Source organism: Curcuma longa, chromosome 13 (assembly GCF_044706935.1).
Source record: "Curcuma longa cultivar G26 ecotype Majalengka, Jawa Barat chromosome 13, ITB_CL_G26_1.1, whole genome shotgun sequence".
NCBI lineage: Eukaryota > Viridiplantae > Streptophyta > Magnoliopsida > Zingiberales > Zingiberaceae > Curcuma > Curcuma longa.
Genome location: NC_133873.1, coordinates 8,933,146 through 8,960,695, shown reverse-complemented (window position 1 = coordinate 8,960,695; position 27,550 = coordinate 8,933,146). Strand labels below are relative to the sequence as shown.

At 39.1% G+C, this 27,550-nt stretch overlaps 2 protein-coding genes and 1 pseudogene across 2 annotated transcripts; all 3 read left to right on the top strand.

Moving 5' to 3' along the window:
• The first annotated feature begins 1,947 nt into the window (after positions 1 to 1,947).
• Positions 1,948 to 3,113, top strand: LOC141844414 (protein OXIDATIVE STRESS 3 LIKE 2-like). The gene is made up of 2 exons (XM_074732470.1): positions 1,948 to 2,285; positions 2,524 to 3,113. Exons 1-2 carry the CDS (start codon positions 2,143 to 2,145, stop codon positions 2,924 to 2,926), a joined length of 546 nt encoding a protein of 181 aa, XP_074588571.1. The 5' UTR covers positions 1,948 to 2,142; the 3' UTR covers positions 2,927 to 3,113.
• Positions 3,114 to 7,385: 4,272 nt separating this feature from the next.
• On the top strand, positions 7,386 to 7,913 carry LOC141844003 (transcription factor PCF2-like; annotated as a pseudogene).
• Positions 7,914 to 21,903: 13,990 nt separating this feature from the next.
• Positions 21,904 to 23,272, top strand: LOC141844001 (uncharacterized). Its single transcript, XM_074731998.1, has 2 exons — positions 21,904 to 23,092; positions 23,205 to 23,272. Exons 1-2 carry the CDS (start codon positions 21,904 to 21,906, stop codon positions 23,270 to 23,272), a joined length of 1,257 nt encoding a protein of 418 aa, XP_074588099.1.
• Positions 23,273 to 27,550: the final 4,278 nt, after the last annotated feature.

The window sequence follows — 27,550 nt, the reverse complement described above, 5'->3', positions numbered from 1 at the left end:
CAGCTTTGTGATCATCAGAACTGAGGGAGTTGGGCGGCCACTTTCTTGAAGGTCGGACGCGACTCCAAGCTCTCCCACCAGGCTTTCACATGTGGTGGGTGGGGGGGGGGGGGGCGCCTCGAACAGGGAAGCCACTTGAGGGACTTTAATAACGAAGGTGAGAATAGTGGCTGAGGTTGGCGAAGAAGACAGCCGTTGCGGTGGAGGGAGAGGAGGCGACACGATGCTCGGGCAAAGAGGGTGGCCTTCTTCACGTGACGAGGAGCAGGGGTTTCTCTTCCTCTCTGAAGATCGACCGCGAGCAGGGGACGATGTCGTCAGGGTTGCTCTTCCTCTCTGAAGATCTACTGCGGGCGGAGGAAAATCCTGACGACGGCGGCGGTGAGCAAGACTTGGGATCTTAAAGCTGTTTTGACAAACCGGAAACACGCAACAGGCGACGGGGCAACCCAGTCCACCTGAGGTGAATCGCGAAGAGAAAAGTCGGCGCCGCAAAACCTAATGCTCTGATACCATGTTATCAAGATAATTTAATAAATCTTATTCCAATGACAAGATATAATGTCCTATTTATAGTTAAAAGTTTAGGACCTATTCTAGGAAAAGTCTATAAAAAATAATAAATATTTATAACCAATAGTGAGCTTTGTCGCTCTTGGGGTATGGTTGAGTTAGTTACTACAGGACAAACTTACTAAGGGTCGAATCTCGGTACAGTTAAAGTAATGATGTCCTTCCTCATGATGATCCATTGTAGTTTTTTTATTTGCTTCCTTATAAATGATAGTGAAATTTTTGTTGAAGTTAGTGAGCTTTGTCCTTCTTGTAGCTACAAACAATGCTTCTCTCCCCGCGCAAAAAACATTCCTTGAAAGATTATGCTACCTAAATATTTTTAGCATAACAAGCATAATGTTGATTGGCAGCCAAGTATACGTGACTCTTTCGACGACGCATGAAGATTAAAAAAGTATATATGTTTGATCTATGCTACTTAGGATTTGATTTTATTGGGCTAGGTTGAAATTTTTCGTTGGAATCGTGTCATGATTTTCATTTCCTAAATTGATTGGAATTGGGTATAAAAAACAAAAAGTGGGTCGCTTATCTCTTTGATCATGTATCGGAAAAGAGAACAAATAATATTTAATTCATTACATAATTATTAATGAAAAGAAATGAGTAAGTTATACGAAATTTGAGAAGTTCCTATTAGATCCATTGAATTTTCCCCCTATATTTATCTTATATATTTATATGAAGATTTAGTAATACTTTCATTTTTACTAAAAAAAAAATGATAAATTTCAATCAGTTTCAAGAACTCAATTCCTGAAGGTGGTCGGTCCGGTTTCATGGAAGTTTCCCACCAATCACCAAGGTAAATCGGGAAGCGCATACGGTGGTCAATTTAGATGTCCAATATCCTTTGATTGCGTTCCTTATTTGGAAGAAAACTTTTGCAAATACGTCGTAGTTGGGGATTGAACCGCGGGTCCTTGAATCACAACCCAAATGTCCTACCGTTGCACCATTATCCCGGGGACTACTTTCATTTTTACTAGGTCTCATAAAAGGGGTATGAAAACATATAAAAACTCTTGAATGAAAATTAGAAGGAAACGTAGCTCCAGTTCCTTTGAAAAAGATAAGATCGTGACTGATTGACTCGGTTCTACTTCCTATCTATTTTTAACAATATCGAATTGGATTCTTCTCCTTCGACATCCAACAGAACGTAGAGAGACTTATTCAAACAATCAAAAACTCGCTTACTTCGTTGACTGCTGTTTTGACCTGAAAAGGGGAAAGCGGTATGGTAATCAATCCTGTGTGCGGGTTCAACCTTTGAATTATTAAACATACGGGGTGCAAAATGAAATTTGCTTCTCCGCTCAATATATTCTTCCCTCCTCTCCCTTTATCCCTTCCCTTTCTTTCCCTCTTCCCCTCCCCGCCGATGAGCCACGCCCCGCTCGCCGCCCACCGGAGACTACCTTCTCCGCCCACCCGCCCATTTTACGCCAACCTCGCCGCCTCCGTTACCGCCGCCGCCGGCCGGGCATAACAGGAGTCACCGTCGACGGCGGAGAAGTGAAAAAAGAAAGAAGCAAATATATATATACATATATATAGGAGAAGATGTCGACGTCGACGGAGAGCTCCTCCATCGGCGCCGCCTCCTCCGCCGGCGAATTGGAAGAGGAGGAGGAGGAGGTGGAGAGCCATAGGGAGGAGAATCCTCTCGCCTGTTTCCAATCCTTAGAAGAATCTCTTCCCATCAAGTAATTTCATTAATCACCAAATTAATTGCTCTTTATCATAATCTTAATCAAATCTTAAATTTATATAATATTTTACTATCAAAATTTTTGAAAAAAAAATATTATTTCATTTTGCTCCCTTAAACTTGTGAAGTCGAGTGCTCAATTATGTAATAAAAACAAGTGACTGGATCTAACTGTAAAAGGTTCCAAAATTTACATTATCCAATTCAACCCCTTACACTGAATGAAATTGCAGGAGGGGCCTTTCCAGCTTCTTCTCGGGGAAATCGAAGTCGTTTCTGAGCCTATCGGAGGCGGCCATGGCCACCGCCACCGCGAGGGACCTTCTAAAGCCCGAGCACGCCTTGAACAAGCGTCGGAGGATTCTCGCCGTCAGCAAGATTATGAGGAGAGGAGCTTCCTGCGCCTCTCTTGTGGCTGCTTGTCCGCCATTAATGGAGGAAGGAGAAAAACCAGAAGAAGAAGAAGAAGAAGAAGAAGAAGAGAGCGGAAGTAGCATCGCGAGCTCTTCTTCTTCTTCCTTGATGGCTGATTCGAAACCAATTGATGCGAGAAACGAAATGTACTCGAAGAAGAAGGCGTTTAGATCTCCAAGATGCTTCTCCCTTTCAGATCTCCAACGCGCTCAGAGTTCTTGATAAAAATTAAATCTTTTATTTTTTGTTATTTTTCTTCTTTTTTCCCCCTTTTTCCTTGATCGAGAAAATCTACTGCGAAAGGGCCAGCATGTGGTTCTTGCTTGAAGGCCCCTTCATTTTAGAATTTTTCGGTTTTCCACTCTGTAATTACAGTGGTTGATAAAGTTGGGATTTTCTTTTGTTTAAATATCAAAAAACTCAAAATTCAGAAGAAAAACTAGAGATAAAAGTTCAGCATAATTATTAATAATTAGAACCATTTAAAAGTTCTAAGGTTACCTCAATGATTTTAAGAACTTCAAAGGGGTGTTTTAAAAAAAAGAGAGAATTGCATGTTTTACTAAACTTACCTAGTTTGTTGAATTTTCATCTATCTCCCTCACTTTTAAAAAATAACAATTTACATCCCATAATTTATTGTGCCCTTGATTATTATCATTGGTTCCATTGGATAAAATTCTAGAAAAGCTATCAATTTTTAAAATATATTTTTAATAGTCATACAAAATTAATAATATTGGTAAAATTAAAAAGAGATATGCTTGTCCTTATGATCAGAATTTATCTAATAGACCAATCAAGAGAATATTATCTATCTTTAAGATTAATTTGGTAAAATTTAGATTATTAAAATAATAATAATAAGATTAGGCAATCTTTGGGGATCTTATGTTTATGGTGTGTGATCACATGATTGGGTATTAACAATATGTGATTAATAATAAAGTCAAGGATAAGATAAGATCTTGATGTTTTTTGTGGGCCCTGTTGCATTGTTTGCATGTAGTGGCAATCTTATCGCTTGCCATCAAATAATCAAAATTTTCAAGGCTTAAAAAAGGAATATGCTCATCTTATGGTAGCAAAAGGTGGAAAAAGGTGGAACCGCCACCCTGGTCCCGGCCCACAAGTGTCCAGAGGGAATAAATCATGGACGATCATTTTGACCTTTTTTTCATCATGGCTAGCGCAAGGGAGGGCGTTTAATTCACGTAGGAATCGAACTCAAAGCCTCATGGTAGCAATTGTCCTGCGCTAACCATGTGAGCAAGCCCGTGGGGACGGAATTTCAATAAAGATGGAATTTATCATCCAACGATTTTATATGATCAATTTCACGATCATCTATAAGAAGATAAATATATTGAGAAATTATAGTTGGTTATGACGGAGGTCATGATCATAGTCATGGTCATGATGGTTGCTTTATTTAATTTTTCACTTGACAAAATGATATCATTGTTATTATATAATTAATTTTCCAAATTCTTATTTTAGGTTGATTATTGTTTAATTATTCAAGGTTTTTCATGACTCTTTTGGTCAATATTCAAACACTTAATCGATATAAAAATTGAAGTGGAGAAGAAGAAAAGGATAAAGTTTTATTTAGTAGAACACTGTTGAATCTTAAAATGTACCATCTATTTGTACTCATGTTTGTTATTGGACATTTCGTAACGTCGTAGTCAACTAAAGATAAATTTAACACTTATCTTATAGCGATAAGATAAACCTAAATCAGACTAAATGCACATTGTTCTATTAAGGCATACCTTAAATTTGCTAGATAATTGGATTCATGATAGTGAGGTCAATTTATATATAAAAAAATGATAATCCCAGTTAGTCACATTGACTCAATCGCTGAGGGTGATCTTCCACCGGCCACCAGGGTAAATCGGGAAGCACATGCAGCGGCCAACCCAGATGTCCAGCATCCTTTGATTACGATCTCCATTTGGAGGAAAATTCCTGCAAATACACCATAACTGGAGATCGAACCGCGGGTGCTTAGGTGACAACCTGGATATCCTACCGCGACACCATGGCCCCGAGGACGTGAGGTCAATTTATATAAGACCATTGCATAGTTGTTAGCCTTTATGATAAGTCATATTTTATTCTAAATTTGAGTCAATCATAATTGGGGTTGTAAATGAGTCAAGCTGAGTTAAATTTTGTGATATTTAAATTTTTTTGATAAGGTAACCAAAGTGAGCCTAAAATGAATTAAGTCGTTGAAATGATTGTTCAAACTTAATTTGGTTTTTGTTTTATGAGTTTGATCTTTGTTCAAACATGGCTTGAGCTTGGTTCGTCCCGTCCTCCACTAGTCGGAACTCAATGGCCTGTGAATCAAAGCGTGTTAGTTGGGGTCCGGCATTGCTCGCATGACTCTTTTTACGATTAAGTCAATTCTAGGTTGGAAGAAAAGAGCTTGCATGTGCACAAGAGAACAAGAGAAAGCAATAATCAGAGAGACAGGGACGGATCTAGGAATCAGAGATGAACTAGGCTGAGCTTTGAGTGTGAAAAAAGTGAATTAAGTATCAAAATAAAACAAATAATTAGTTCTTTTTTATGTCAAATTAAATTATAGGCTATAAAATACTTATGTAATTTTTTTTGAATTGGATTAGAGTCCAAGACAACTCTATCTTGGATCAATCTCTAATTTCATGGATATAATCTATATTTTATCTGACATTGACATTGCGCTGTAATGAGTTGAAGATTTTTTTCTCAATATACAATACATTGACACATACTCTATTTCACACATATTGAGGTCTATTTATTTTAATATTTATGATTAATTTGACTAATTAAATCCTTCTTACTTATTATTTTATATTCTACTCTAGGTTAAGACAAGTTGATATTTTTTTACCTATATTTCATATTTATTAGAAAATCATTTTTGATAGATTTAATTGAGATTGATTGTATAAATGTAACTTAAAATTAATGGGATTATAATATATAATTATCTCAAAAAATTAATTTATATATATATATATATTAGGATTTCTGAAGAGAAAATTTTCTATTAATATAATAAAAAATTATAATTATAAAAAAGAAAAAAATCTTTTTTAGTAATGAAAGTGTTTTGAATTAAAAATAATAATAATTACATAAGATACTTGCAATATGAAACGATAATAAAAATAATAATATTAAAAATGCTCAGTTAAATTTAAACAATATATCTCTTATTGACAACTTGAGGTAGGGATAATTAATGCAAGATCTTTCTCATGCATGATTTGATAAGGGGTAAATGAATGCAAGATTTTTTCCGTGGCACATTTGGTTCGCTGTAAAATTTGAAGTAAATGATTTAACATGCATGATTTTTTTTGGGCTGGGCTATAGCCCAGGACGGGCCTAATGTAAATCCGTCTCTAATCAGAGAGAAGAATAGTCTCTGTTTGAAAGAAGAAAATCGTACATTCACCTACTTTCACTCAGCCTTATATAACTATGGAGATAGAAGGTCAACGTAGGTTGCCACGTGAGCCCTAAGAAAGCCACATAGACTGTAGGATCGACCGCACCAACATAGACGACCGCATGAGTAAAGTGCCAACTGCACACGCAGGGGTAGTGTGTTATGGGCGACAACCGTTGGGTCATATCTAGCACTATCGAGCTATTAGCCGGGTGTCGTCCTCCACGTAAGCTGCCTCGTTAAGGTTAGTTTTGTTTTAGGGGATGCCAGAGGTTAAGGCTGAAGAGAATCCGCTCTGAGTGGATTCTTTGTAGTCTAAAACCGTTGTGGTCATGCGAGTAGAAGAGGCCGAGTCTTAGTGGGGTCCAATGATTTAGAGGGCACCAACCAACGTACAAGACCAAGATGGGGGCAATGACGTGATCGAGTTTACCTAGGTTGTAACACATGCCCCTCCTTCAAATCAGACTAAGGAGTGAAGTCGATTAAAGTCTAATTAAATAAGTATGAGGTCATTGGTAGTGATAGGGTGGAATGACCCTCTTGCTCGAGGATTCCCTTCGATGAACGAGACCATCAAATCATAAGGATTGAAGAAGGTCGATCCCATTCTGATCGGGAAGAGGAGCTTGATCCTTCGATCGTGAAGACAATAATAAAAATACTAAGAATGCTAGAAGACCAATCTTATCCATGATCAAGGAAAAGAGCTCAATCCCTCAGTCGTGAGGACTAGGGACGGATCCAAAAATTAAAATTAGAGAGGGCTTGACTTTAATATAATAAATTATATATTATTATTAAAAATATAATAAATTATATATAATAATAAAATCTATTATATTATATTATTGGATGAAGTTGTGTTCTATGATATTTTGATGCATAAAATTTATTTATAATAATAAAAATTTTATATATTCAGAGTTAAATCTAGTTTATATAGAGTGCCAAGAAATCAAAAAAAAATCATCCTATATTTTATTAAGAAGTGTATTCACATACTTGCTCGAAACGCGTACATTTTCGATCCAACCCACTTATATACCCACTTTCTCGCTTACCGATTAATTTCATCTACACACGGAGCGACAAATGAATGAGACGTTACTGGGTCCCAAGAAATAAAAAGGACGGTGGTTCCCACTTCCTCGGCTTCTTCTACAACCCTACTTGAGAGAAAGGAATGATCAAGGGCGGCGGCGGAGGCCTGTGGTGGAAATGGATTCTCCGGCGAAGGACGACGCAGAGAGCATGCGCAGTGGAAGGAATGGCGGAGGATCGGGGCACCGTTTGATCATTCCAAAACCAATGCCCATGGAGTAATGCGAGGGCCAAGGACCGACACATTAAGGTGGAAGGGAGGGCTTTCGGATCTGGATGCCGGCCGCCTGCGCCGCCTAGATCATCCAGCTCACATGCGAGGTAGGGCACAAGTCGGACGGCGAGACCATCTAGTGGCTACTCTAGCACGCGGAGCCGACCATCATCGCCACCACTGGGTTGGGACAACCTCCGCTATTGCGACCGTAGTCGATGGCATGATCAGGATCCCCACCGAGGCTCCTTTCTCGTCCTCGTCGACAGCCCTGGCGTCCACATCAGGGGAGGAGGAGTCCGCTACGAAGCGGCGCAAGAAGCTCCAGACAACGTGAGTGTTATCGGCGCAAACGACCACCTTGTCATGTGCTTGCCCCACTTGCGACGTTCTATCTGGTACAAGACCCTCTGCTGCGAGGGGAGGCGTAACAAATTGGGCTGGGCTAGAGCCCAGGGCATCCCCGAATAGATCGATCTCTGCTGCGAGAGGAGGGGAGAAAGTGCAGTTGGTTACGACGCAGGAGGATATTGCCTGGCTTCACCAGGATTCGAACCCTTGCCCTCTTCTGCAAGTCTGCTGCGTCATAACCAACTCACCTATGCTCCGGGGGCTCCGAATAGATCGATCTCTGCTGCGAGGGGAGGACGATAATAAGAATTCCAAGAGCGCCAAAAGATTAATTCTATCCGGATCGGAGAGAGAGACAATGATCAGAATACTGAGAATGTCAAAAGACCAATTCTATCTTGATCGGGGAGAAAAAAATTGATCCTTGATCATGAGGATAAATAATATTAAGAATGTCAATAATGTCGGAACACCAATTCGATACCGATCCAAAAAAGGAGCTCAATCCCTTGGTCTTGGGATCGTGAATGCAAGGGCTTTAAAAACACTAACCCCATCTCGACCAAGGAGAGAAGCTTTATCACTCGACCGTGAGGATGATGAATATAAAGAGCATAAGCACATTAATACTGTCTTGATCAGAAAGAGGAGCTTGATCCCTAAATCGTGAGGATGGTGAGAACATGGACCTTAACAACACCAATGTCACCCCAATAAGGGAGAGGAGCTCGATCCCTCGGCTGTGAGGATGGTGAACATAAAGGGCTTAAGCGCACAAATCCCACACAACTGAGGAGAGGAGCTTGATCTCTCGGTCATGAGGATGGTGAGTACAAGGGCCTTAAGAACACCAATCCCATCTCGACCAAGGAGAGAAGCTCAATCATTTGACCTTGAGAATGGTGAACATAAAGGGCTTAAGCATACTAATCCTGCTCAAATTGGGGAGAGGAGCTTGATCCCTTGGTGATGAGGATGGTGGTATATAGGAGTCTTACAATAATAGAAGCATGCACAAAAGCCATGTAGCCACAAAGAAACCAGAACAAGCATGTAATGTGTAGCTAAGTACCTACGTAGTGGTCAATCGATCAAGTTGAATGTTTGACTCGACCGTAAGGTCACGCTGAGCAACTAATTTGAGAGGGATTGGGCATTTAGCTCAGGGAGTTCTGTTCGGGAAGCCATGAGTACCTCACCTGCCCCCCATCCATAGTTGAGTTGAGGAAAGATTTGATAGGAAAATCCTAAAGGACTTGTGTTTGGGTTGTTTAACAGCGCCTTACTCTCCCTCTCTCACTCACTCTTTCCTGGCACGTGAATGACACGTGTTTTTGTCATTATCTTAGCACAACCAACCCTCCCCGTTATTGACATGGCCACTCCTTTATCTAAGCCACCCTTGGCTCCCGAGTCTGAGTAGGCACCAACAACTCCCTGGGCATAGTTGAGTTGGTTACGACGCAGCAGAGTTGCAGAAGAGGACAAGGGTTCGAATCCTGGCAAAGTCAGACAATATCCTCCTGCGTCGTGATCAACTGTAGTTTCTCGATTTACCTCCTCACAAATGGTCGTGGGACCGATCGTGTGGGACCGCTAAGGTGTCGGATTCCACCTTTTACAGAAGAGTAGGCTCCAACAACCTTTCTCTCCAGTTCAAGCAAATGCTTCAAGCGTCCGATGAAGGGGCCACAACGCAGTTCATCTAGAATTAAGTCACGTTTTGGCAAATTAGCCTCTTCAACTTCTTCATCGCCTCTCTTTCTCTCTCAGATAGCCCTCCAACTTCTTCCTCCGAGAACATGGGGGAGAATGACTCCGCCTTCTGCCTCTAACCTTCCCAATGAGCCTTCTGAGGATCACCGATAGGGCACAAATTCGACCCCCTGCGGTGGCAAACCTATTTCTTCTTGTTGGATAATATTCCACTATCTTGTTAGAGTTACAATGAATTTATTAAATTTCAAATTTGCTGAAATAAAATTCAGACTTTTCTGTTGTTGAGATGACTTGACTTGAAAATCTCAAGATGTCAAACAGGGAAGGATGATCTGTCTGGGATGGTCGAGTTGTCTTGCATGACTAAGTTGAGTAGAGTTGCCAAGTGCCAAGTTGGCTGAATGCCTGAGCTGTCGAATTGGTCGAGTGTCATCAGGTCTGAGCGACCCGATTACTTTTCGAGCCCGAGTGGGAAGCTGAGTGTTGAGTCGGGATGCCAAGTGCTCTCAAGTGGGATGTCGAGTGCTCTTGCTAATGCTTCCGAGTCCAAGTTGGAAAGTCGAGTGTCAAGTCGGTGGAGGTACCGAGTCAGTTGAGCTGCTGAGTAGATGTTGAATGGTAGCATCGGTCGAATCCGAGTGGGTCACCTCTAAAGAGCACAGATTCGAGAGAGAATGATACCGAGGCTTGCATTTGACATAGTTTCCTTAAAATAGATTTGTTCCGTCCGACCTATGTTTGACATAGTTTCCAAATGCACATGAGTCAATTCTTATTGAAGGAAAAATACTTTATGACAAACTGATTCAAAAAAAAGAGATGCAATTGCTAAGAAAATAATAGTAAGATTCTTTTTTCTATATTCCTCAGTAGTTTATTTCCTTTTTCCAAATGTGATATGGCATGTATAAAAGAAAGTAAGGTATCGGAGAGTTTGTGAATAACAAATGGTCCGAGTTAGTGTACGTCAATATAATTAATTATTTGTTAATTTTTTATTATATCGTATTGACGTCTCACTTGTTTATTTTTATATTTATTAGACTAATATAAGTTATTGTGATATAGATAGGAACGATATAGAGAGACAAAAAATTGATGATCACTTTACTCATCCTTCATTCAATATCAAATTATGCTGTAATGTGGTGGGATAATCCATGTAAGTGGAGAGTGTATGAATTTAGCCCCCGAGGGATAGCTGAGTTGGTTACGACGCAGCAGAGTTGCAGAAGAGGGCAAGGGTTCGAATCCTGGCGAAGCCAGGCAATACCCTCTTGCGTCGTGACCAACTACAGTTTCTCGATTTACCTCCTCACAGATGGTCGTGGGGCCGACCGTGTGAGGTCGCTAAGGTGGCGGATTCCACCTTTTACAAAAGAGTATATGAATTTAGATACAATCAACATTTTTGAAGATCATACAATGAAAATTCTAATGAAATGTGCTCTAATGAGAAGAATAAAGAATTATCACAAGAAATTGAAAACATGCGTACTACTAGCAAGAGGGCAGAGGAAGAAATTATTGAAAACAAAAAGAAAATGAAACTCATTATCATAGAAAAATAGGCAAAGGGAAGAAAAGTTTATCAAGGAAGGTAGACAAAGAGAAGAAAATCTTAAGAAGATGATTCTTAAAATGATTCAAGAGGTGGAATATACAAATCATTTATATTCAAGAGAGTCTGATTCCCATGAGCATCATGATAGATGAATTAAATATTAAATTGCTTGTAGTGAGATTTAAAAATTTATCAGTTACTTATAGTTTAATTAATGGTTAAATTTATTTGGATGATATGAATATTTATTTATCTCAATGTTAATTATATGATACTTTGGGATTAGAAATTAGTTGTTTTAAATATTTTAATTTATTTAAATTATGTGATTGTTTCTTATAAAATAATATATAGATGAGAAATATGGATAAAATATACTAAAATTTAGTGATAAACTTAAAAATAAATTTATATATAGATTTATAAATAGAATTATAAATAAATTTATAAATAGATCAAAATTATATTCGATATGTTATTCAAGATAGATTAATGATGAATTTAACATAAAATTAGAGACAGAATTTATATTTGAAATTAATTTTATTTGATCAAATTAAAAATAGATTTATAAATGGCTTTCTAATCCGTTACTAAATATAGAGATGGAATATTTTCGCCTCACAATCAACAATTGATCTTTCACAAACGGATTTTTAAGATGAAATATTTTATCTCTAACTTTCTTTAAAGACAGAAAAATAGATTTCATAGATAGATTTTTTTTATCTTTGAAGCCTTATTTTCTTGTAGTGACATAACTAAAAGCTTGTTCATTTCAAGTTAAAGTTTTCTAAAGCTTATTTTTTATATTTACATGTTTACTAGCTTAACTAACTTTGCTTGCTTTAAGCTATGTTGCTATGCTTTACTTATCCTATTTTTAAAGCTAGTACTTGACTTAAACTTTTAAAGTTTAAAAGTTACCTACTTTTCAAACTTAGAAAGTACTTGTATCTTACTTGACTTACTTAGTCACTTAACATGTTTAACTTAAACTCTTTCTTTCCTATTTTTGATGTATGAAAAAAAGGAAGAGAAAAGAAGAATTTTTAAAAAGTTAAGAAAATTTTCCCAATATAAATTTTTCTAAAATTCATAATATTCTTTTATTGAGGGGGAGTTTTAGAAATTCAATTAATGCATTGATGTATGATTGCATCTAGATTTCTAATCTTTATCATACATCAAATGCATAATATCTTTCAAACTTTATGATTTTTAAACTAACTTTAAACTATATTTTCACACATCAAAAAGGGAAGATTGTTGGTGTTGCGAGTACCACATCAAACCTATATTTTGATCTATGGTTAAGTTTAAAATTAATCTATTTATGATCTAATGGTTTTGTCAAGTTTGTAGTGCAGATAACTTGAAAAGAGACAAAGTCCTAGTTGGGAAGGGAATGGTTAAGACCTAGTAGGGCTAGACAACAAAAGTCTAGGTTGGGAACTAGGCAACGGTAAGACACAAAGTGGGCCCTCTTTGATTTAATTATAAACTAAATTAGTTTGATTTTAATTAAAGGTGGTTTGATTTTGAACCAATTCAATTAGATTGTGAACCAAACTTAAGGCTATCAGTTTGAAATTTGAGCTAATGAATATGAGTTTTTGATTAGCGAATCAAACCCGTTAGAGATCTATAAATACATCTCTAAAGAAGAATTATTTAGTGGATTAAAAATCTATTGTTAGGTTTTAAATCAGCCAACACAACTTCTCTTCTCCAATTACTGCCCAACCTCCTCCTCTTTGAGCTGCCTCCTCCTCTTGGTGGTTCTTGTTGTCGCAGGCCACAGAAGGCTATCCAAGCTTAACTCTGCCCAAGGATCTTTCCATAGATCAGTACCCTCCCAAGGCCAGCTTTTCCCCGAGCCAAAGAAAGCTATAATCAGCGGTGAAAGCAAGGAACAAGAGGAGAAGCCATCGTAAGATATCCCTTCTTCCTTCCCTTTTGGGCTATTGTTCCGGTGGGCAATTATTATTGTCGGAACTTCCACGCCATTAGGTTCACTGTCCCTTCTTGATAGTGAACTATTCAACCTTTGAACGGTGGTGTGATCACCTCCATTCAATCCAATTCGTATCATCGGGTTATTTTGAGTCACTAGATATAGAATCGGACTGTAGGTTCTCTCTCGGATCGCTTATCTCCCTCCTTCGACTAGTATCAAAATGGAGACACGACACGTGACTTAGAGAAGTCATCTCAAGGAGATCTCGGCGTAGATACAAGTAAAGGCAACCTTTCTCAAGGTTGCTAGTTGATGGCGTTTCCGTTTCGCGTCATCCAAAAGGTATAAATTATTTATTCTTGTTATCTATGATTATGTTTGTATGCGTGTCCTCGTGTGGATTTTATGTGTAGATAGTAATAAAATATTTATTACAATTCCACTGCATGTTTAGAGAAATATAAAATATTAAAATACACATATCGAAAACTAATAAATCCTAGGATAGGTCTGGATTTAGCTCCAAGTGCGGTGATGGTCATGCACTTGACGTGGAAGTGCCTCTTCTTAGAACGGTTGGAGTCATCATTTGTAGATTCTCTTGAGATCATGCTAATGACCCCTGGACAAGTGAATTGTCTTGTGCTGGTGCTCTCTATATATTATTGTTCGGCTATGAGGTTGTTCTGTCGAGGTGGAGCCAACCTTGGTGTACTTGGGCGACCAAGCCTTGGGGGATTTTGCTGAGGCAGTCGTTGTTGATAAGAGGAGTTGTAAGCAGGATCCTCACTTGAGGATGGAGACCCATGACTCTCTCCAGCTCACTAACTAGTCTGTGGCAATCATTGGTGTTGTGCCCATACTCATGGTAGAAGGTACAATAAGTAGGAGCCTGTGGTTGTCAAGGGCCCCACTCAGAATCCAATAACCTCCTTAAGAGTTGATGCTCTTCACAAATTTATATAACTCTTTCTTTGGATACCCGTAGAGGAGCGAGATATGGTTGGTAGTGAGGCTAAGAAGGTCATTGAGGGAGTCATGGTTCCAGACAGTGCTTCACGACCTTAACCAATCGAGCTCCTCTTAACTCCTGTTGAGCCCTTTGAGCCTCCTCCATGTTAATGTATTTCTTGACTTGGGCGAGAAGCTTGTCATAGACTCATGGAATAAGCCCTTGAAAGAATCTTGAGACTGCCGAGGGTATCTCTGACACTGATTCCTGTGACCTCTATTTGGAATTAAATAAGCTAAGAGTTGGAGGATACCTCTTGGAATTGGGAAAATGGTGTAGAAATAGAATGACAAAGTCATCGAAAGACTATATAGACATGGGTTGCAACGTGTTGAACCATTGTGCACTGGCCCGAGTAACATGATGAAGAAGACTCAACATTTGACTCCCTTCGAATACTGATGCAGCAAGGCTCCATTTTCAAAATGACATAGGTGATCCTCTGGGTTAATTGTGACGTTATATTCATTGATGTGGGTCAGATGGAAATGCCTAGATAGTTCTTCCTTCAAGATACAATTTGAAAATGATATTTGCCACGTGGTTGCTCTTTTTGCAAGTAGACCCAACCAATGTGGGACTTACTTATTGCTTGTTTGCACGATAGGTTGAGGTGGATCCTTTTGAGCTTTGAGCTACGAGCTTTAATCATTGGCACCTCGACCCAGGATGCAACCTCCTCTTCTTCAGTGATATGGGGGCTCGGCCTTGCCACAGGGTTTCTTCTACGATAGTAGCAACAATGTGGGAGAGTTATTCCCGCGATATTCGACCCTCAGTTTTTTCGATGATTGTCGACATTGAGGGCCAATGTTGTTTAGCTAATTCCTCATATTGATGTTCCACCATTATTCTCCTCATACTAACCACCGTAATTTTTCATATTAGGTTCTCACAGACGATGCTAATTTGATGGTGTCCTTCCTCGCGTTCGGGTTGCGCCTCTCCCTTTCTCCTTGGAACTACAACGAAGCTCGCCATCCACTAGTCGAAACTCAGATGCCTACAAATCAAAGCGTGTTAGTGGGGGTTGGTGTTGCTAGCGTGGCCCCTTCAACAATTAAGTAAGCTCCAGGCTGGAAGAAAGGAGTTCACATGTGCACGAGAGAATGAGAGAAAGCAATGATGAGGGAGAATAATAGCCTCTGCTTGAGAGAAGAAAATCATACATTCGCTTGCCTTCACTAAGCCTTATATAGCCATGGAGATGGAAGGTCCATGTAGGCTGCCACGCGAGCTCTAAGCGAGCCACTTAGGCGATTGCACGAGTGAAGCGCCGACCGCACACGCGGGGTAGCGCATTAAAGGGGATAGTCATTGTGTCGTACCTCTAGCACTATCGAGCTGTTAACCAGGTGTCATCCTTTGCATAAGCTACCTCACTATGATCGATTTCGCATCAGGGGATGTCAATGGTTGGGGCCAGAGAGAACCAACTTTGCGTGGATTCTTTATAGTCTGGGAACTATTGTGATTGTGTAGGTAGTAGAGGTCGGGGCTTGGTGAGGTCCGGTGATTTAGAGGGCATTGGCCAGTATACGGGACTGAGATGGGAGGTGATGACCCAACCGAGTTTACCCAAGCTGCATCAAGTTTTAAGCTTGTTTAATTGGTTATTGAGCTTAATAATATAAACTTGTTTGTCCATTTTAAAATTTTTCTTTATTTATTTACCATGTTGCTCAGAGTTTTATTGATGAACATGATTCACAAATTTTATTTGTAAATATTATTCATGAAGAGTTCATGTTGGGACCGATGCGTTCATTAGAGAGGGGTGAATAGTGATTTTTCTGAACTTTCCTGTGAAATCGTTAGCGGAAGCAAAAATAAAAGCAAAGAAAATATCACAATCGCTAATCCATTGATTTACTTGGTATCCACCTCTACGAGGTGACTAATCCAAGGATCCACACACACCGAGCACCTTTCCACTATGAAAATCCCTCCTTTTCAAAGCACGTTTTGAAGGCGGAGAAACCCTTACAAACAATCTCTTTTCCTCTTACATAAATGAATAGTGAAGTATGGAGGAAGAAGAATATGAAAGACAACACTTGAAGATCTTACAGAGATGATAGAATAAAAACCACACTGTCTTCAATCTTGAATCTGTCTTTTTATATTTTTCGTGATGTCAGTCGACTGCCCCAAGGGTCAGTCGACTGGTGGGCTTCAATGGCTAGTTAATTCGCATTTAATTCTCTAGCTGTCAGCTCGACGGTCGTCTATCAGTCGACTGATAAACAGTACCAGTCGACTGGAGCAGTCGACTGATCAAGCTGAAACTCCCCTTTCATCTTCTTTTTTAGCCTTTAGCCTTGACGCAAGCCTTCAAATGTCTTCCACAAGCCTCGTGCCCTTCCTTGCACTTGCTTGAGACGTTTCCCTCAGCTTCGTTATGCTAAGTCTCCCTTTGCTAAGAGGTCGCACCTCCGGGACTTCACCATTTGCCAAGAGGCCGCGCCTCCAGGACTTCACCATTTGCCAAGAGGCCGCGCCTCCGGGACTTCACCATTGCCAAGTCTTCCAACCTGGACTTTCCTGTGAACTCAATTCACACCACACACGTTAGATCACCAACATTGCCTAACTTAAACTCATTTTAGCCAAACATTAAAATTCAATTCACTTGGGGTAAGATTGCACCAACAGTTCACAATCTCTGTTCATGAATATTAACGAGTTGAACACATATATGTTCAAGCTTATTTATTTAATTTATTGAGTTGTTCAACCTTGTTCATTTAATTGACTTTCTATGTATTAAACCAATATAAAAAAAATTCTTACCAAGTTGAACACCAAACTTACTCACGAATGTTTGATTCATTTACTGCCCTAACATAATAGTCTCACATAATGTGTAGTCTTTGATGAAATGAGTCCATGCATTTATAGAAACTCATGTAGTTATCAAGTGATATGGACATGCAGAGGAAATCGGATTTGAACTACTTTATCACCTTGCTTGATATGATCTCTTACATTCTTATATGCATACATGATGTGTGAATTTCGTAAGTGTACAGTTATCGTCAAGTAATAAAATATCATCCACTAAGACTGTCAAATTGAGTACTAATCTAAATTGCGAAGCAGACAATCTAAATTAATCGAGATTGAGAAAATCATGTGAGAAAGAGAACGAATTAAGAAAACAAGAAGAATTGGGGAGAACCCGATTTAGGGAAGCAATTCTAGACTCTAATTTCGCCATAATGATCATTGACACCCTAATTATAATTTACTCTTTTACCTCAGTATTGTATGTATGAAAGTAGTCTATTTTGAGGTACCCGATGTCTTCTTTTGAAATAATACTAGTATGTCTATCTAAACGTAACATCTACTTTCAAGGCAACCTTACTAAAATGACTAATTTTTCAGGGAGGCTCTTGTCACGATGCCTCTTTAGTACCCCATTGGAATTTTGATATATGGTCAAATAAGTTTGAAATTAAGTTAGAGTTATTTTTAATGTGTGTGTGTAAGTGTACAAGAACTTAGAAGAACACATGTATTCCAGATGGCGAACCTTAGTAGAAGATGTAAGCAAGTGAGAAGGATGACACCGAAAAAAAGATGACGGGATCGATGCATCTAAGATACCAGGAGCTACGGAAGAGTACTCTGGTGGAGCGAGAAAGATGTACAGGTGCGAGCCAAAAGGGTTTAATGCATACGAAGGATGAGAAGCCTGATGGAAGACTACGCAATGCGACCAAGGCAGAACGGAGGAGAAAAATGGTCAACACAAGGTTGATCATTTCAGGTGCCTGGAACTATTCTAGGCACCTAGATCCATTTCAAGCACTCGGATACCCAATCCATCTCGACGGGATCATTGTCAAGACAGATCCGAATAGAGTCCACGTCAGTAGAATACAAGCGTCCGGATTGCTTCCAGGTGCCGAGATTGCAAGAAGTCATCCAGAGCCGTTAGCGGACCATTGCCAGAGTGGATTGGGTTTGATGAATCCAAACACTCGGAAGGCTTTCAGGCGCCTGGAACTACCATGTTAGCATAACGATCAGATAGAGGTGAAGGCTATAAATAGACTGAAGCTCGAAGAAGAAAAATACAACACACTTGATTTATATTTTTGTTTATGTCTATTTTGATTATTTTACGCTCAACTGTTGTATGAGATTTCTCCACCTCCAGATAGTTTTCAATAAGGAGATTTTTAGTGGAGCTTTCATAGTTCTTGGACTAACAACCCGAGGGTTGTGACCAAGTAAATTTGTGCCTCATAATTTCTTTCATGCTATATTTATATTTTAATTAGTGTGTGTCCTTGTTAAAATGTTAGCAAGAGAAATCGGTGTTATTTCTGTAAGTCGCTATTCACCCATCCCCTCTAGTGATCCACAAACAACTTCCACTGCAGCAACAATTGATATTAGAGTCGGATCACTCAGAAGGATTAATCACCAACTCAGCAACTAGATCAAGATGAATGACCGGATCAAACATCCACCGACCGAAGTTCAAGGGCGAATTCACAATCCGAAAAAAGAAAATGAAGGTATTTTTTAAAATAGATTTTGAAATAATGATTTGTATTAAACATGATTTCAAAATGCCCATGAACGAGGATGGAGAAGAAACTAATGAACAATGATGGACCAAAAAGCAACGAGAGAAGTTCACAGCTAATGGTAGGGCAGAGTTCTATCTTCTTAATGTGTTACCTATATAGGAATTTAATCGGATAAGCCACTATGACTCGGCCAAAGACCTCTGGGAAAAGTTCTTAGAACCTCACAAGGGGACCTTAGAAATAAAACTAGCTAGTAGAGACTTGCTGAGCAATCGACTAACTCATCTCCGACTAGAGAAGGGAGAAACAATGGCGCAACTACATGTGAAGCTTAAAGAAATAATCATCGGTCTCAATAATCTTGGAAAGATAGTTACAAATAGAGACACTCTCATATATGCATTGAGTGCATTTCCAAGAACCCAAGAGTGGACATAAATAATAGACTCGTATTACATCTCTAAGAACTTGGAGGTAAGTACATTAGAAGAATTATTTTCGACTTTGGAATTACATGAATCTCAATGTGTAAGATTTAAAGACATAGAACAATCAAACAACAACATCGCTCTGCAAGCTAAAAAGGGCGACTTAGATTCAGACACATCCTTAGAGATGGATGAAGAAGCATACCTGGTAAGAAAAAATGAAGAAAATCTTTACATATAACAAGTTTAATAAGAAACATGCCTCAAGATTACAAAGAAAGGAGAAAAGAAAAATAAGATGCTTCAATAGTGATGAAGAAGGTCACATCAAGGATAACTACCCCAAACTCAAGAAGATAACCAAAGAAAAGGGGAAAGAAAAGATGATGCCCAAACATAAAATTTAAAAGCAACTTGGGATGACTCCTCAGAAGATTCGAAGTTCGAACAAATAGCAGGGCTTGCATTGATGGCAGCACATCAAAAAGAGTCAGAAAACTTAATTAAAATATTATCTAGGTACGTAATCCGAAACGGTAAGTGAGGTACGTAATCTGCCTTCCAATCAATTTTACAACGTAATTAAAATATTATCTAGGTCATTATGTAAAGTTAGGAAGAAATATGAATTAAAATGCATGAATCTTGAGCTAGAAAATAAATTTTCTAATACATGCCCTAAGGAAGAATATAAAAAAGTAACAACTGAAAATTTAAAACTAAGGGACTAAGCAGATTCCTTTAAAAAATTTAAAAATTTTAAGGGTCAAATTAGAAATATACCAAAATTATTCATTATAGGAAAATATTTGATAAATTCAATAGGTTTAAAATTATTTTGAATTTCAAAATCAATTTTAACTACCTAAAATGTTTATAGGATAGTCAACCAAGAAATTTTTTCCTTTCCTTATCTTTATGGTTGCCTTGATATGCAAAAATAATTCTTCAAAATATTCTATATGAAATTTTCAAAAAAATTATTTTTTATGAAAATATGATATGTTCTCTGACAGCATATAAAATTTTAAAATTTTTGAACAATTATATATTTTTCAATAATTATCAACAAAAAATCATGTTTTTTCAAATTAAAAAAATTAAAAAGAATTTTAATGAAAATTAAATTTTTATGATTAAAGATATTGTTCTCTATATCTAATAAAAAGTTTAAAACTTTTTATGATCCGAATAATTAGTATCATTTTTTTAAAAAAATCTCAATTTTCTTTATTGTTGTCAAAAGGAGAAATAAAAAATTAAACATAAATACAAGAGAGTTAGAATATTTAATACTTAACTTACTTGCTACATTTTACTTGTTTTATTTTTATTTATTCATTTATTCTAATTTTAAACTTAGTTTGACCAATATTAAAAAGGGAAAGATTGTTAGTACCTTAGTGGATTTTGATATGTGGTCAAATAAGTCTGAAATTATGTCAGAGTTATATTTAATGCGTGTGTTTAAGTGTATAGGAATTTAGGAGAACACACACATTCTAGACGGCGAACCTTGGTAGAACACGCAAGCGAGTGAGAATGATGACACAGGAAAGGAATCGACGGGCTCAATGCATCCGAGGTACGAGGAGCTGCGAAAGACTACTCTAGTAGAGCGAGAAAGACACACGGGTCTAAGCCAGAGGGCTTAATGCATCTGAGGGACGAGAAGCTGAAAGGAAGACTACACAAGGCGACCAAGACAGAATGGAAGAAGAAAATGGTCAACACAAGGTTAACCATTCCAAGCGCTCGGATCCATTCTGGGCGCCTGATAAGTTAGAATTTGATGCAAAATTATGGATTCATGTTGGGCTTCTTTTGTGAAATTATATGTTTAACGTATATATTTTTATTGTGTTTATCACATTAGGGTCATTTGGAGCTCAATTGTAATTTCGTGATTTGATGTCCAATTACTTATTAATTGAATTTGACTTTTTGCAGGACTCAAAATTGATGCAAGATCGAGTCTAACCAAGTCGGGTTAGCCAACCAATAGGGAGACTCCAATCAATTGACCCAAACTTCACCAACGCAATTTTCCCATCTTTCTTCTTCATTTTTTTGGCGTCTTTCTTCGTTCTCGCATGGCCAACCTCAATTTCTTCCATTTCAATTTGGTTTTCGGATCTCAGAGTACGATCACGTGGTGTTTGGCTACAAATTGCAATCAAAATCAACTGGTGAGGGTTTCTCCAAAGGATTTGCTGCCGCAGCGATTTCTTGCTTGATTTTCTGATCCAAATTAATCGGAGCTATCTGGAGTATTTGGAGGGGTTCACCGAAGACTCTTGAGGGTTCCTGAGCCTAATTCGCAAGCAATCAGATCTTGGATTGAGAGATCGGCGTGAAGCTTTCAAATTTGTAGATTTCAGCTGGAGAGATTCTGTTTTGTGTTCGGGAGAGGGTTTCTCGCAGTGCATTCTATTGGAATCGATCTAGCAAATGTTGAGCAGAGCTACGTGACATTTCTGTGAGGTTTCTGAGCTGGAATCAGCCTTGTGTGACGGCAAGGAGAAAATCACGTTGAATAAACATTAAATGTCCATTTTCTTTAGTTATTTCAGCAGTTTTAGGAATATGAAACGTCAAGAGTCAGCAATTACTCTTAGATAATGGTTTTTAATTGCCTATAGTTAAGTTTATTTCAGTTTTAAAAGGATAGACTACATCCTATAAATAAGTCATTGTATTGCTTGTAAGGAGATATAGAATCGAAGAAGAAAAGCCTCTCTTCTAAATTTTTCTCCACAAGTTTTCTAAACTTTTCTCCACAAGTCCACATATAGTTTGTAATCATCCAATTATCTTTCTACAAATTGGTATCAGAGCCGATGGGGAGTATAATCAATAATGTGCCGTTGCCCCAGTTAACGAAGGTGAACTACGAGAATTGGAGCATCCAAATGAAAGCTCTTCTTGGTTCGGTGGATTGTTGGGAGGTGGCTCAAGAAGGTTTCGAAGAACCAGAATCTACCGCAGGATATTCGGCGGCTCAAAATAAGGCGTTGAAAGAAACGCGATCAAAAGATAAGACAGCATTGTACATGCTGTTCCGAGCTGTTAATGAGTCGGGCTTTGAGAAGATTGCGAATGCAACAACTTCAAAAGAAGCGTGGGACATCTTGGAGACTGTGTACAAAGGAGCCGACCGAGTTAAACAAGTTCGCCTTCAAACTCTTCGCAACGAGTTGGAAGGCATGAAGATGAAGGAGTCGGAAGGTGTGTCCGATTACATCACACGTGTTCAAACTGTGGTGAATCAACTCAACCGAGACGGAGAAAAGTTGTCCGATGCGCGGGTCGTGGAGAAAATTCTGAGGTCGTTAACCGACAGTTTCGAGAATGTGGTATGTGCCATAGAAGAGTCAAAGGATCTAGCAAAGTTCACGATCGATGAGCTTGCTGGTTCCCTAATGGCACATGAATACCGGAAGAAGAAGAAGAAGGAGGAGACACTTGAGCAGGCACTTCAAACCAAAGCATCGATCAATGGCGAGAAGATATTCCATTCTCAAAACTTTCGAGGTAAATGGCGTGGCCGTGGTGATCGAGGAAATAGTCGCGGTGGGAGAAGCCGCGGCCAAGAAAGATATCATGAGGAGAAGGGGCAATCAAACCAACAGAACTGGCGTGGAAGAGGACGCGGTCGTGGGAGAGGCGGTCGGTCAAATTATTCCAACATCGAGTGCTACAAGTGTGGCAAATATGGTCACTATGCGAAGGATTGCAATTCTGATAAATGTTACAATTGTGGAAAGGTGGGGCATTTTGCAAAAGAATGTCGAGTCGAGGAAAAGGTGGAAGAGACAACCAACCTAGCCATGGAAGATGAAGTGAAAGAAGGTTTTCTCTTAATGGCATATGACAAAGTCAACACCGACAACAACACAGAGTGGTACCTCGACACGGCTGCAAGCAACCATATGTGCGGGCATGAGCATTATTTCAAAGAGATGCGAAAGGTTGAAGCTGTATCTGTATCATTTGGAGATGGCTCGAAGGTTGAGGTCAAAGGCCAAGGTACGATTTATTATTTACAAAAAGATGGTTTATCTTGATTACAACTTTATGATGTTTATGAGAAACTGGACACAAATAATTGATAATGTTTTTGGTGAAACAATTTCTGCAGCAAGAAAATTCATTGAGTCAACTTCGGATAGGAAGATGAAGTGTGCTCTCAGATGCAGAAGCAGCTAAAAGTTTCTAAAGAATTTGGGTCAGCACACGAAGAAACAGATCTGTCGCTGGTATTGATTGTCAGGATAAACTTGGGCTCTTAATAAAGAAAGAAGATTTACTAGTAAGGAGCTTTTCTAGTTCAGATAATTGTTTTTCATGCCCTAATGAGGGTGATAGCAGCACTAGCTCTTTGAATGGTCATTTTCCAATAGACAAGTGCCATTAAAATCTCATCCTGCAGAAAACTGCATTGCTGAATATTGTGCCAAGTCAAACAATGAACATGCACTCTTCTCTTTATTCCAATATGGTGGTCCGGTAGATGGGAACAAAACTGATATCTGAAACTGAAACTAAAAGGCAGAACTGAGTTGGGTCAATCCAAGATGTGTATTACGTACCAGACCTCAAGAGCAACATTTTAAGTATGGGGCAACTTATGGAGAAAGGTTATTCGGTTTTTATGAAAGACCGGATATTACTATTGAAAGACAAGCAAGGGCGTTTAGTCGCTCAAGTTGAAATGGGGAGAAATCGGATGTACAAACTGAATTTGAGAAGTGTACGAGAAAGATGTTTGCAAGTCAACATAGAAGACAAGGCGTCACTATGGCATCTCCGTTTTGGTCACCTACATCATGAAGGCCTAAACAAGTTGGCAAAGAAGAACATGGTGCACGGACTACCAGACATGCAATACGAGGGAAAATTTTGTGAAGAATGTGTGCTTGGAAAGCATGCGAGAATGCCATTTCAAAAGAAGGCAGAATATCGGGCTAAGCAACCTCTCGAGTTGATTCATTCCGACATATGTGGACCAATCACCCCTGAATCTTTCAGCGGCAAAAGGTATTTCATTTCTTTTATTGATGATTTCTCACGAAAAACTTGGGTTTATTTTCTGAAAGAAAAATCCGAGGCGTTTGAGGTGTTCAAAAAATTCAAAGTGCTGGTGGAAAAGGCAACCGGTAGACACATCAAATCTGTACGATCCGATAGAGGTGGCGAGTACACTTCAACGGCTTTCATGGAGTATTGTGAGGAGCAAGGCATAAGGCGATTTCTAACCGCACCGTACTCTCCACAACAAAACGGGGTGGCCGAGAGGAAGAATAGGACCATTCTCGACATGGTTCGGTCAATGCTCAAGAGCAAGAAAATGCCAAAGGAATTTTGGGCGGAAGCCGTGCAATGCGCTGTCTATATTCAAAATCGGTGCCCACATGCAAAGTTGTATGATCAAACACCACAAGAGACATGGAGCGGACAAAAACCAACAGTTTCTCATCTCAAAGTATTCGGCAGTTTGGCCTACGCACACGTGCCGGATCAGCGAAGAACAAAGCTTGAAGACAAAAGCAAGAGATATATTTTTATTGGGTATGATGAGAAAACAAAAGGATACAAGCTATTCGACCCGATAAGCAAGAAGATTCTAGTGAGCCGTGATGTACGAGTTCATGAAGCAGATGAATGGGATTGGAATAAAGAAACAGAGGGTATCATCGAAGTTGGAGAATCATCAACTGCTATACCAACAGCCATACCAGAAAATTCTGAAACTATTGATAATGAAGATGAACCACGACAGCCCAAAATGCGAAGTTTACAAGATCTGTATGATTCGACAAATGAGGTACACCTTATATGTCTTTTGGTGGATTCTGAGAATATAAGTTTTGAACAGGCAGTGCGAGACAAGAAATGGCAAGCTGCCATGGACGAAGAGATTAAAGCAATAAATCGCAACAACACATGGGAGTTAGCAGAATTACCGAAAGGAACTCAGCCCATTGGTGTCAAATGGGTGTTTAAGAGAAAGATGAATGCTCAAGGGGAGATAGAACGATACAAGGCGAGACTTGTAGCAAAGGGATACAAGCAAAAGGCAGGAATCGACTATGAGGAGGTGTTTGCTCCCGTTGCAAGAATGGAGACAATCAGATTGCTCATTTCACAAGCGGCTCAATGCAAATGGCCGATATTACAAATGGATGTCAAGTCGGCATTCTTGAATGGTGTGCTTGAAGAAGAAGTTTATATCGAACAACCACCCGGGTACATGAAAATAGGAGAAGAAAAGAAGGTGTTGAAATTGAAGAAGGCACTTTACGGATTGAAGCAAGCACCGCGGGCGTGGAATACTCGTATCGATGCATACTTCAAGGAGAACGGGTTCGAGCAATGTCCCTACGAACATGCCCTTTATGTGAAGAAGAATGGAGGTAATATGTTATTTGTTGCTCTTTATGTTGATGATCTCATTTTTATGGGGAATAATAGTGAAATGCTACAAAAGTTCAAGAGCACAATGACACGGGAGTTCGAGATGACAGATTTGGGCTTGATGAAGTTTTTCCTTGGTCTGGAGGTAAGACAAGGAAAGACGGGTATCTTTGTATCCCAGGAGGCATATGCAAAGGAGATTTTGAAGAAGTACAAGATGGAGTCTTGCAATCCGGTTTCAACACCAATGGAACCAGGAGCAAAACTCTCTAAGTTTGATGGAGGAGAACGAGTCGACGCAAGCAAATACCGAAGTTTAGTGGGAAGCCTTCGCTATCTCACATGTACAAGGCCGGACCTTGCATTAAGTGTCGGCATTGTAAGTCGGTTCATGGAGGAGCCAGTTCATTCACATTGGAAGGCGTTGAAGCGAATCCTACGGTACATCAAAGGAACAGTGTCACTTGGGTTATTCTATACAAATGCGGCAGATTACAAGTTGGTCGGGTACTCCGACAGCGATTGGTGCGGAGACTTGGACGATCGAAAAAGCACATCGGGTTATGTGTTTTTTATGGGTGACACGGCGTTTACCTGGCTTTCAAAGAAGCAACCGATCGTGACACTCTCGACATGTGAAGCTGAATATGTGGCAGCATCTTTATGTGTACGTCATGCGATATGGCTCAGAAATTTATTGGGGAACTTGGAGCAACAACAACTTGGTGCGACTGTAATACGAGTTGACAACAAATCAGCAATTGAGTTGAGCAAGAATCCGGTGAATCATGAGAGAAGCAAGCATATTGACGTTCGTTTTCACTTCATCCGAGATCAAGTGAAGGAAGGAAGTGTGGAATTAGTGCACGTGGCAAGTCGGGACCAAGTCGCAGATATCTTCACGAAACCGCTACCGATGATACTTCTCGACAACTGCAAAAGACTGATTGGCATGAAAGATGGCAGAAGCATTTAAGTTTATGGGGGAGTATTGTTGAATAAACATTAAATGTCCACTTTCTTTAGTTATTTCAGCAGTTTTAGGAATATGAAACGTCAAGAGTCAGTCTTAGATAATGGTTTTTAATTGCCTATAGTTAAGTTTACAGTTTTAAAAGGATAGACTGCATCCTATAAATAAGTCATTGTATTGCTTGTAAGGAGATATAGAATCGAAGAAGAAAAGCCTCTCTTCTAAATTTTTCTCCACAAGTTTTCTAAACTTTTCTCCACAAGTCCACATATAGTTTGTAATCATCCAATTATCTTTCTACACTTAACACATGCCCTCGCATCAAACCATCAAACCAACCCCCTTACTATATATTTGCCAAGCAGAGCAAAAATATAATATAACACTGCTAGAGCACTTCTCTATCGCTGGAGCTCGAGCCAGGACAAGAACTAATCACTGAAAAGAAAGGGCCTACACCTACAATAAATTGGGTAGGATAGCGTGCATACTAATAACTGATCTAGCATCTTGAAGCATCGATTCGATAAAAAGAGTAAGTATAGAAATATAGAACTCAACTTTGCTAGTAGATCTAGCTATCATTGAATCCATAAAGAAGAGGGTAGAGCTCTAGCACCTATATAGCTTTATAGCTTATATGACGTAAGGTGAAGAGTGAGGGGATGACTTGGCAATATTCATATATCTTATTAAAGTAAGACTCCCTCTAAAGTATATTTATTTAGAAATGGAAACTAGAAGGAAGTGAAGTCAAGGATTATATCAGAAAATATAGTATAGAAATATAAAAGTAATGTTGAGGGCTCGTGTCCCATAAAAAAAAAAGCAACTTAGGAGAGGCGTTTAGCTAGCTATGGTAGCCCGACTCCTCGCACCCTTGACAGAAGAGATCGGCTAAAGAAAGCCATACTATAATAAATTCTTGAAGTTGGGCTTGCTTCGGTTCCGAGCTCGGGTTCACCTTTCCCACTAGAGCAGCTGCCTTCTCTGACTGATGTGATGCTTCGTCACTCTCGTTCGCGCCTCTTGTCCGGCTGCTTCTTATTGGGGGATTATTGAGACTTCAATCACCGGATCTTCTTGCTCGCACCTTG

Excerpts from the sequence above, each read along its gene's own strand:
- LOC141844414 (XM_074732470.1), top strand. The coding sequence starts at position 2,143 with ATGTCGACGTCGACGGAGAGCTCCTCCATCGGCGCCGCCTCCTCCGCC. Across the intron at positions 2,286-2,523 it reads GAAGAATCTCTTCCCATCAA|GAGGGGCCTTTCCAGCTTCT; the intron begins GTAATTTCATTA and ends ATGAAATTGCAG.
- LOC141844001 (XM_074731998.1), top strand. The coding sequence starts at position 21,904 with ATGGGGAGTATAATCAATAATGTGCCGTTGCCCCAGTTAACGAAGGTG. Across the intron at positions 23,093-23,204 it reads GGTTGAGGTCAAAGGCCAAG|CAAGAAAATTCATTGAGTCA; the intron begins GTACGATTTATT and ends CAATTTCTGCAG.